The 11,812-nt window shown below is 36.1% G+C and overlaps 1 protein-coding gene across 1 annotated transcript in view; it reads left to right on the top strand.

The window, feature by feature from the left end:
- The first annotated feature begins 773 nt into the window (after positions 1–773).
- LOC149219557 (uncharacterized) overlaps positions 774–11,812 on the top strand; it is a 30,208-nt gene continuing 19,169 nt past the window's right edge. Inside the window, exons 1-2 of the mRNA XM_089386859.1 lie at positions 774–1,204; positions 1,291–1,567. Of these exons, the coding sequence (XP_089242985.1) occupies positions 774–1,204; positions 1,291–1,567 (708 nt within the window). The remainder of the gene's footprint in view (positions 1,205–1,290; positions 1,568–11,812) is intronic.

The following is an 11,812-nucleotide window of genomic DNA, read 5'->3' as shown; positions in this document are numbered from 1 at the left end:
GGGATAAGATCGATATTACTACAGATTTCCGAAAGGAATGTTGTATGGAAATAGGCTATCAAATTGAAGATAAAGGCAATTCAAAAAATGGAAAAGACAACAGATCTAGCGATTTATTCAGAGGTGTTGATAACATTTTCCAATTGGCATTTAGAACTGGAGATATTTGGAATTTGATTGATGACATTTTTAGCATGTGGGAAGACATTGGCATTAAAAACCAGAAGGTCAGAAAGTCTAAGCCATTGATATGTAGCAACAATAAATCAGCGCCTGAACTGAAGCAACTTCCAGACAATATGACCATCACGCCTTGGAGGGCGATGCAAGGAGTGAAAGATGAAAAAATTGTCAAAACAATATTATCTCGTGTGAAGTCGGGGGAATTATCATTGGAAGAAATGTCTGAAGAATTTCAAAAGTAAGTTTGCTGAATTATTTTTACTTATTTCCAGGATTATAGTTATCTTTTAACTAAAACATGTTGTTATTGGTAGTATTTGTTATACATATCAGTATATTAACCTTTTTCTTTATCTATGCAGTCACAAAGTTTACATAAAAATTCAAGAACAAATGGTTAAATTGTTGAATGAAGATAGTTGGGATGATGTTGTACGCAACTATCCAGATTCAAGTTCTACATCAACATTGAAAGCTTTTTATCTTGCATTTAAAAAGGTAACTTGATTTATACATTCAATTTTAATCATCTGTGTACTATTTTTAATTTAAATTAAAACTTACACATACATTTGTTTGTTTGGTAAAAGATGAAGAAAGAAGATAATGGAGCACCAGACAGTTTCAAGACTTTTATTGAAAAAATAAAGATTGAAAGACTGAGAAAGCAACGTATTAAGAATGTTGAACTTGATCCAACTCTTAATCATTTCATTTGGAATGGGCTAGACACTATTCAATATCAAGTAATACAAGGCGACTGTGAAGACATTGCGAAACTCATACCAAAAAGGGATTATGCCCTCGTTATTGCAGATATTCCCCATGGTTTCAATATTCCAAACATTTGCTATGATAATGACCCTTATACTTATCAAGCTTTTAATAAAGTGGTGGCGGGATTTAAGGAAGTGACGTCATCACCATTATGGAGATTTGTGACATTTCATTCAGACACACAGTTGGCAATGTTATTGTCAAGCTTCAAGGGGAAAACAAATTCAAGGATGCAGCTTACATGGTAAGATGTTTAAAGGTATATTTGATTAATGTTGAAAAATTAATTTATGTACAAGTTAATTGAAATTTTACTATTTTATGTTACAGGCAAAAGTCAAATCTTCTTGACAATGAAGATCAACAATTTATAAATGACTGTGAGTTCATTCATATTGATAGTTGGGCAAAAGATGATAGCCATATGTCTATGATTTTTAATCGGGTGGACAAAAAGAGTCATAGCCAAATACTGTCTTATGATGCTGTTGTGAGAAAACTAACATATGAAGACAAAGAAATGAAAGGAGAGATAGTTAACATTTATCAGAAACCACAATTATTGATTAACTATCTTATAGACATATGTTCAAATGAAGGAGATTGGGTTCTGGATTTATTTTCTGGCTCAGGTACGTTTTGCCACATGGAATTGAATTTCAATATGTTCTTTTTTTTAATTAATATGTCATTGTACTAATTTACTTCATTATTTTTTTGTGCTTGATAGTTAGGTACAACACTAGCATGCTGCCTTAAAAAAGGAAGAAATTGCATTGCAATTGAGAAAGATCCATTACAATGCAATTTCATTCAGCAAAGAATTAATGCTCTCCAATTTCTTCCAGATGCAATGCAAGAAATTGGGTTGAAGAAAGGGGACTTTAGTGAATCACGTGTGGCAAAAAAGGCAAAGGAACCCCAACCACCATTACATGGAATGTATGGAAAGACACATATTGGGGGATTTGCAGACATGAAAGACCCATTAGAAGAGGAAAATGGGCAAAATGAGCAAAATGAAACAGAAAATATTGTGGAAGAGGACAATGATGAAACTCTAGAGGACGAAGAGTTTGGATTACGTGACATTCTTGATTAAATTTAAGTTGTGCTTGTAACTCAAGCTTTGCAATGTTTTGACTTTGACATTTTATGAGAAGAATAAACACTCAATTAGGGTTGTTATACGTTCAATATTGATAATATGTGATTTTTGCATTGATTTTTAAGTTAATCATTTTTTTTTGAAAAAAAAGTAGTTATTATTATCCTTTTGACATGAAATTCATAAAAAAAACTATTATTTGACCATTTTTAGTTAATATTTTTGTATAAAATTTGTGATTTTGACATGTTAATTCTAGCAAAAAATTATCAAAACGTTTAGTTTTTTTGTTATATTTATGTTAAAAATGGTTATTTTTTATGTCCATTGTTAAAAAATGTTGTTTTTTAGAAACAATTATTTCATGTCGATTGAAAAATTAATTAAGGGGGTTGAAAAGATGTCTAAATATGTAGATTATCTAAAATTCAAACTATCGACTTTATAATTTAAAAACGCAAAACAATAAAAAGCCCACTAAAAAAAATAAAAAATTAAGATAGAGAACAAGAAAATATGAATACAATGACGACTTCAAAAACTATCAAATTTAGAAAATAATTTTTTACATTTCACACACTAGAAAATTTAAAGTCAAAAAATAGGTCTTTTAAAAAAAGGGTGTGATGCAGAATACACACTTTTTAAAATCAGGATGAAAATCACTACCATTCACCGAGCCTCACCCACTTAATGCACATGAAAAAAATTAAAGTTCCAAAAAACATGTTCTTAAAAAAACATGTGTATTCTGCATCAACACTTTTGAAAATCTGGTCATTTTTTTGCCACCTCTACAAAACGGGTAACAGTATCAGTTCCCGTTTCAAAGTTTACATTGTTGGAGGCAGCTGCAAGAGAAAGAGACTCAACTCGCATGCATGGCCAGCTTATCCATGGAGGCATTGAAATGTAGAACACCAAAAATGTCCTATGACCTCTATCTCAAGGACCAATGGTTACAATTCAAGATAAAGACTTTGGCACAAAGAGGCACAATTCCTTTCCAAGATTACAAGCAATTTATGGATCTGTGTGACCAAAGCACATCAGGAGATAAGGCAAAGATGGCAGAATTCTACCTACATAACATGGCCCTCATATACATGAATATGTGGAACCCCAATGCCAATCTAGGGGACCTGCAATTAATGGCCATGGCCTCATGGATGAACCATGAAGAATTGAGGGTAGCAGAAATAAAAGGATTGATGGTAAAGGAGCAGAATGAGCCACTAATGATAAGAGTTGAGCCATCAGATCCTATGGTAATCATCAACACACACAACTTGCTTTCTAATGACCCTCATATTGCCCCTAGATATCTCACCAATCAGGCACAAGCCATTGTGCACTTTGAGGATATGCAAAGGCTACTTGAGGATGACTGTGTGCATACATGCATGAGGAGATGGAACACTTTACCACACAGTTTTCATATCAGGGAATATCATTCCCCCATGAGGCTGAAGGAGGCATTGAAAAGAGTGCCAATGTACAAGAACTCCATGCAGAGGATGAAGGGCAATTGGATTGGCCTCAAACTGATTCCCCCACTGCTATTAGGCATGCTGGAAGGCAGAAGAGAAGAAGAAGAGGAGGAGTAGTGAAAGTAGATAGATTGGAAGGAAGGATTCTATGGCAAAGAAGAGCAGACCGCATCAAAATCCTGGGATGCTAGGGAGGCCACCAGGGCCATAAAATATGAGGAGATTGACTAAGTTTCTTAGAAGATGAGCAACACTTTTAGTAGGGGGTGATGATGAGCATCATAAATGGGTAATTATATGGGCTCATTTTACCTCCTAACCTAGTCAAATTAACCATTCTCTTAGATTATCGTATGATTTTTTTAATTATATTTATGCTTATAGAGTGAGTTGAGTTAGTTATTGTGCCATGTGGTCTAACATGTACTTAATGTAGATTAGTGATGAGTTTCGAGGTCAAAGTCAAGGATCCAATGGACAAATGGTAGAAATAACTCGAAGTGGACAAAGGAGAGGACTTATAGGAGGAAATACCCCTCATTTATTACTCCTCACTTTGAATTCCCCTTCATTCAGCTCAGAGTACAAGCAGCCGAATCATGCACTAGAAGGCAACCGAGCAAGTGGAGGATGACTGATAATTATCTTGAGTTTTGGGAGCCAAGCCTCCCTCATTTTAAGGAAGCTATTGGTAGCTTCATTTGAATAAGGAGAGGGGCCTAGGGCCTCACTAGGGTCAGAATTTTGTCGGATTTTTTTCTTATGTAAACTCTGCTCAAACTTCGAGCTTATTATTTTTGCGACAGTTTCATGTAATCTTGCTATTGTTTTGAAAATAAAGATGGAATCATTTTTGAGATAGCACTGAGTTATCTCAGAGGGCTAAAGCTCCTGGGTTAGGGCCCAATCCAAGAAACCAAGCTCCTATTTACTTGTATTTGTATGCTTTTTTTCAGTTTTAGATTAGTTTGTTGTTTGATGTATTTCTTTTATGGTTAAGAATAGGTTGCTTTTGATGATTTGGTAGTTTGCTTCTGTTTGTGTTTTCTAGAGCAGGTTAAATAGTGATAAAAAAAGACTCAAACGACTAGAAATAGTGCCTTGGCCTCTCTTCCTCCCTTTGGGACCATGATTTTAGGCAAAGACCCTCTTGTTTCCCAAAAAACATAGATTTTCCTCCTTCATAGGACTTCTAGTGTTTGCAGCTTTTTAGTAGGTTAATAGTCCAGTTTTGCTTTGCTTTAGATCTTATTCATCATGCTCACTTCTTGATTTGCAATAGTATTCTTTCATGCTTTCCTTTCCTATAACATTTCCTTTCATAGATCATAGTTTAGACCATTTTTAATGCAAAACTCTGTTTTTTCTAGATGCACTCATTTCATTGCTTGCTTGATCTTATTGGTTGATTGTCAGTTCCTTTGCAACAGATCTCTTCTAGCAGTAGGCTATCTTATCAGCCACCACATCCTCCACCTTAGACCTCCTAGGACCCATCCACACCATCCTACATCCTCTCCAGTCCCAAAACCACCCTTCAACACCACCTATTCACTGCCACATTCACACACAATAAATTACATGCATGTCAAATTCACATAAAAATCCAAAAATATGTATTTTGCTTATTTACTTCCAGAAATAGCTTAGTTAGATGTTGTTTACTTCCTTGAGTAGGTAATGGCATTCATTTCATAGTTTTTATAGTGCTTTCTGCAAAAGTAGAATTAGTTGGTTAATTAGGGTTTTCTAGGGTTTCTTTACATTTCAGTCTTTCTCCTTCTGCAGTTAGAATAACATTTATAGAGTAATCTTTCTTTCCTTTCATCACATATAGAGCTTCTTCTGGAATCCATAGAAGTTGGCTTGAGCTCCTAGTGATCTTACACCGGCTGACCAAGTGACGACCTACAGTGAGAACTAATACTTGTGCATACAACATCGATGCTTCCAAGTTTTTTACGATACCGAGTTGATAAGAGTAAAGTAGGCAGCCCAAGAGTTGTAGCATTATTGCTGCAATAATGGTTCTCACCAATATGGTAGTCCCCCGGAATAAGGAGGATACAGTGAATAAGCATATTTCTCTCCATATGGTGGCAATCCAGTATTTAATGGATATATAGGTATTTGTTGACCAAATTTCCCAGCTTGATACTGATATGCACGATCAAAATGTTGAGTTCCCATTAGAGAATAACCAGGTAAAATTCTAGTTGAGGACATGGGTGATGACCATAGTGTAGAAGCAACCCCTGAGTGGGTTCTAGATAATGATTGGTAACCAATTGGGATGGACGATTCACCATAGAGGTGTGACTCAGGTGTGGTAGAAAACATCGAAGAGGTTACGACAGAATATTTTGTTGCAACTACATCAGATGATATAGTCTGAGATGTTGATGGTTGTTAAACCATAGTTAGCTGACCCAAAAGTTGTCCTAAAGAATCGACGAGTACTTTAAAAGAAGCAGGATCAAATGAAGCGAAAAAATCACTAGTATTAGGGTAAAGTTAAAGCCTAGTTCCAAAGTGAAATGGGGTTCTAGGTGTGGAATCTTCTTCCAATTCCTCCTCTATAGCAATTAAACCTGGTGGAAGAACTTCACCGTCAGGTCCATAAAAGATTTCTGGTGTAGATGAAATTGAAGTTTCAATAGTCACTAATGTCTGAGGGGTAACCGGTTGATCATATTTTGGTAAAGTAACAACTTTTGAATGTTCAAATTCAAAGTCTAAATGTTCAGGTAAATGAAAAACAGTTTCAGAAAGAGGTTCCTAAACAACTTTAGGTTCAGATGTAACTTCTGTTTGAACTGGGACAACTTTTGGATTAACTTTTGGTTGAACTGATTCAAGTTCAAAAGTACTTTCTTGTTGAGTAATTTCAAGTTGAGAATCAACTTGTTGTTGAACAACTTCGGTTACTGTTTCACTAGGATCAGTGCTAATGTCTTGAGGTAATTGTGAAACTTCTTCTTCAGGAACAGATGTACCATAAATAGTTGGAGTAACTGGAGTTTCTGTACTTACCGAAATAGATAATTAGGGTAACTTAGATGAAGAACTAGGAGTTCTTATGTACTAGACTTAGTTAAGCGACATCGCTTTGCCCGAATTGGTGTCGCTTCAGGAGGAAAAGGCAGTCTGCTCACTATTCTCCACGAACGATGGGGTATGGGTTGATGTTCCTCCATGATTGCTGATTAATTTTATTATCAAAAAAGAAATTAAAAAAAGGGGTTATACTAGGCAAAAGGTTTACCAAGAAACTCTGAACTGCAGAATACCTCCTGGTGAACCAAGAAGTACGGGCAGGAAATCTCCCCGAATGTTGTGTTTGGTGTATCACAGTTTACAAGGCAGACAACTCGGTTAGTTAAGGATATATAGCAACCTAGAGTTGTCCTCCCATATATACCCGAAGGTACGTGGAGGCCCTATCCATATAAGAGCTGTCTAATGCAAAACTGCATAGTGAGAGAATTCTCACATACTTTACGTACTGTAACACCGCCCTATATACCTGAAGGTACGTGGATGAGATATGATATACTCACGTACGTGGAATGAGGTATCACACTCAAGATGTATTGTAGACAAGTTAGCGACAACTGCTTTGTTTTACAGCGCTGGAACACGTCTCTATCCTAGAACCACTAAATGTTCTTGTTAATGACAATGCTCCATTAGGTAAATTGATGTTTATTTTAAGTTGATCTTGCTTAGGAATTTTCCTTTACAGTTCACCATGTGATGTATTCTGAAATTCCTAGGAATGCAACTATCATGATAAGCATTTTTTCCATTCAATTTAACGATGAAAATCTTAGCTACTTAGGGATAGAGTGATCAGATTCCTTTTGATCAAAGAGAAAAGAGCACAATCTAAATGCAAATTCCCTACACTATTCCTATCAGCACACACAAACTTTTTTAATGCAACATGCATGTATTTATTTTTGATTTCCCTTAATGTGAATTAAAAAAAAGGAAACTAATGCACAATCGATCAATAAACTCTTTTCCTAAAAATGACGATTTTGTGACAATTTCTTTTCAAGGAAAGGAAGACTTTACGACTTTCATTTTCAAAGAAATGAGGAATTACGACACTTTTAATGAAAATACTAATCATATGCACACTTCAATCAATCAATCTTTCATGAATGAAGACTTTACGACAATTAAATTTTCGAAGGAAAAGACGATTTTATGACACTTTCTTTCGACAAAGATCAATCGACTAAAAAACTAACTTTCGACTATAGATTAAAAATGACAAAGTAAATACATAAGAAACATTTATCAATCCTAGTCTATGTAGGGCCAACTAAGGAGATCAAAAATATTTTCAGAGACAAGACATCATTGACATTTAGAAAATCATTCAAACATGACAAAATTGGCAAAAAACTTCATCTCCTAGATGGGAAACTAACCCTCAAGGGATCAGCGTAGGCTGCAGCGAAAGACAGTGTACTTCAGTGCACTGTCTCTATGCAGGAAGTGCATTGTAGCGCACTGTGTCCTTCACTGGGCTGCACTAGTGACAGTAAGCCATTTTTGAAGGCAATTTGACACAGTTTTGACTCAATTTTAAATGAAATAAGACTGAAATTCAACCAACGACCAAAAGTACAGTTTGTAAAAATTTCTTAAGAGGCTGATAAGCTACTATGATAGATAGTTGATCCCCAGCGGAGTCGCCAATTTGTTTTGGGAAGTTTTCGTATCTATGGATAAATGCCTAAACCCCTAGAATAGTAGCTAAGTCTAGAACAACAATGCAAAGCATTCTCTACTTTTTCTATAACCAACAGATTAAATAAGACAGTAAAGAAGCCTACCTAAAGCTTTCACATACTCCTTATCTCCCTACACCTTTTATCGACTAGATTATTGAATAATGTGTTGGATGTGAAATCTTCTCATTCATGGATGGATTTTATGGCTACAATCAAATCAATATCCACCCACAGGAACAATCTAAAACAACATTTATTTGTTCGTGGGGCACATTTGCCTATCGAAAGTTACCTTTTGGTTTGAAGAATGTAGGTGCTACATTTCAGAGGGTGATGAATTATGCCTTCCATGACATCAAGCACATTGTTCAACCTTATCTTGATGATTTGCCTGCTCATTCACGAAAGCGGACTGATCACCCACAACATTTGAGAGCAATATTTTTACGGTTCCGACACTACAAGATACGACTCAATGTACACAAGTGTGTGTTTTGTGATGGCTCTATTCAATTGCTTGGATTTGTGGTCTCAAAAGATGGAATTCGACTCAATCCAATTGAGGTTCAGGCAATCCTTAACTTGCCTCCACCTTTAAACTTATTACAGTTACAAAGACTTCAAGGGAAGGAAAGCTTTTTGAGGAGGTTCATTCCAAACTATGCTGAATTAGCTAAAGGCTTTACTCGTCTTTTGAAGAAAGGGGTACCCTTCCATTGGGATCAGGTTGTGCAAGCTTCCTTTGATGCTCTTAAAGATGCCCTAATTAGAGTATCATTAATGTATGCCCCAAACTATCAAAAAGACTATTACCTGCATCTCGTTGTTGTAGATTCAACCGTTGGCATGGTTTTAGTTCACAAAGAAATTGGAACTAAGAATCCTATTTATTACTTGAGTTGTAATCTCAATGATACAGAAAGTAAGTATTCCTATGTCTAAAAGTTAGCTTTGGTAGCCGTTCAAGCTGTGCATAGATTTCATCATTACATCCTCCTCTGTAAAAATACTATTGTTTCAGATTATAACCCTATGACACACTTTTTCACGTCAATTGCTGCTGGGCAAATATTCAAAATTGATAGTTATTTTGTAGGAATTTGATTTGGAATTCATCAAATCTAAATCAAAGAAATCTCTTATTTTCGCCGAATTAATTTGCGACCTTCCCTCATCCTCCAATGATTCAACATCAGAAGCATCAATCTTGAATGAGTCTTTGTTTCTTATCTCGTCAAGTGATCCATGGTATGGGGATATACTGGTCTATCTCTAGACCCAATCTTTTCAGCATAATACCTCTCGCTCTGAACAATGATGTACCCCATACCAAGCCAAATATTTCTAATCATTGATAATACGCTTTATCGTCGTGGTGTCGATACAATTTTAAGTAGGTGCCTCACTCATGAGGAAGCTGAGAAAGCTTTGAATGAATGTCATTCAGGTGCTTGTCATGGAAAATTATCTGGGTATGCTACTGTGCAAAGAATTCTCTATGTTGGTTACTTCTAGCCAACCATATTTAATGATTGCATTATTGCTATCATAAGTTGTCATGCATGCAGATATATGACTGAAAAACCTTGCATCCAGTCGTTGTTGTTGGCCCATTCACCAAATGGGGCATTGATTTCATGACATGTAACCTCACCTCGGCCAGGGGAAATGGGTATATTATAGTCGCCATTGACTATTTTACCAAATGGGCCGAGGTGATGCCAACATTGACCAACAGTGGCGAAACGGTTGCCAGGTTTGGTGTACCACAAGCCATAGTTACAGATCATGGATCACATTTTTGCAATCACATGATGGCTGAGTTGACTGCCAAGTTAGGACTGTCACATGATAGTTCTACTCCATACTACCCACAAGCTAATGGACAAGTTGAGGCCATCAACAAAGTCCTTAAGCACATGTTGCAGAGAATGATTGGAGTTCATAAAAGAAATTTGCATTTAATCCTATAATCGGCTCTGTGGGCATATCAAACCTCGATGAGAAATGTGACCGGATTCACACCCTTTCAGTTGGTGTATGGTTTGGAAGCAATCTTACTGATTCAATGTGAAATCTCATCTCTCAAATTCGCAATTGACCTGTTACCCGACACTTCTAAAGAAGAAGCATGTTTCTTGGAGTTAATCCATCTGGATGAAACCCGTCGTGATGCCGCATTGGCTAATGAAGCACATAAGAAACGTATGAAGGTGAAATATGATAGAAATGTCAAGCCTCGTGTCTTCTTAGAAGGTGACCTAGTCTTTCTTTACGATGAGGAGAATGATAAACTTGGAGCAGGAAAATTTGAACCACTGTGGATGGGCCCTTATATTGTTAAGCGTGTTTTAATGAAAGGTGCCTACGAGTTAGTGGACTATGATGGGATTCCATTGTCGTAGCCCCGAAACGGGTTGTACCTTAAACGTTACTATGCTCAGTTTAGTGTAGTAAAACTCACTGTATATATGCTTTGATTGCATGTGTGTGTGTGTTTCTTTTAGATTTTTTATTTGGTTAAGTAATCCACCTTGCATTTTTTGTAGATGTCGAACTTTTTGGAACCATTTGTTGGTTACACCGATGGTACTAGTTGTAATACGCAAAACCTATCCTCTATAGCATGGGCCATTTTCACTCCAAGCAATGATTTAGTGAGTTTTAGAGGGATTTGTATTGGTCGATCGACGAACAATATTTTTGAGTATAGCGCGTTGATTGAACTTCTCTCTAATGCCATTTCACTTGGCATACGCCAAATCATCATTAGGTTGGACTCACAACTCGTTGTACTACAACTTACTGGAATTTATACCATTTGAAACCCAACAATACATTGCATGTTCCTTAGAGTTCATATTTTGGAAAGGTATTTTGAACACATTCAATATCAACATATTTCCATAAATCTAAACACATTAACCGATTCTCTAGCAAATTATGTGTTAAATAGACATTTGGGACATATGTAAAGTAAATATTTTCAATTCACATCATCAGTTGAATAGGATTGCATCACATAACCATAATAAAACTCTGAAAGTAAAATAGATAGTTGTTTTAAAAGTTTTTACAAACAGTTTGTGTCCAAGACAAAAATTGGTCATCTTCCCGAAAACTCAAAATCTATGTAGAAAAAGTCTAAGTAGACTAGTGGTGTTCATGATAACAGGTCACATCCTATGATATCATGTGTAAAAGTCTCATCCAATGACTTAGAACACCAATGGTGTGGCACTACAGTTGCATAAGAAACTCCTCGATCCGGACATCTGGAATGCCTAGGGTCAAACCCTCTATGTGGTCCTGTAGTTCAGCTAGTGTCTTGGCTAAATCTAAGTCTCAAAGAAATGCTCTCCCAACAGGTCTCTGTGCTCGCCCACCTGCCTCTCATTGGTGCCCCACAGGTCAAACAAGTCCAACATCTGCATACATAAAGAATGATTTTGTTTAGTCTTGGAAATAATCAAAAAACACAAAGGAAATGTAGAAACTTTAAAATC

The sequence above is a fragment of the Pinus tabuliformis genome, chromosome Q (genome assembly GCF_031772625.1).
Source record: "Pinus tabuliformis cultivar Carrire ecotype Pingquan chromosome Q, CPIR1, whole genome shotgun sequence".
In the NCBI taxonomy this organism is placed as follows: Eukaryota; Viridiplantae; Streptophyta; class Pinopsida; order Pinales; family Pinaceae; genus Pinus; species Pinus tabuliformis.
This window is presented reverse-complemented; position numbering and strand designations above follow the sequence as displayed.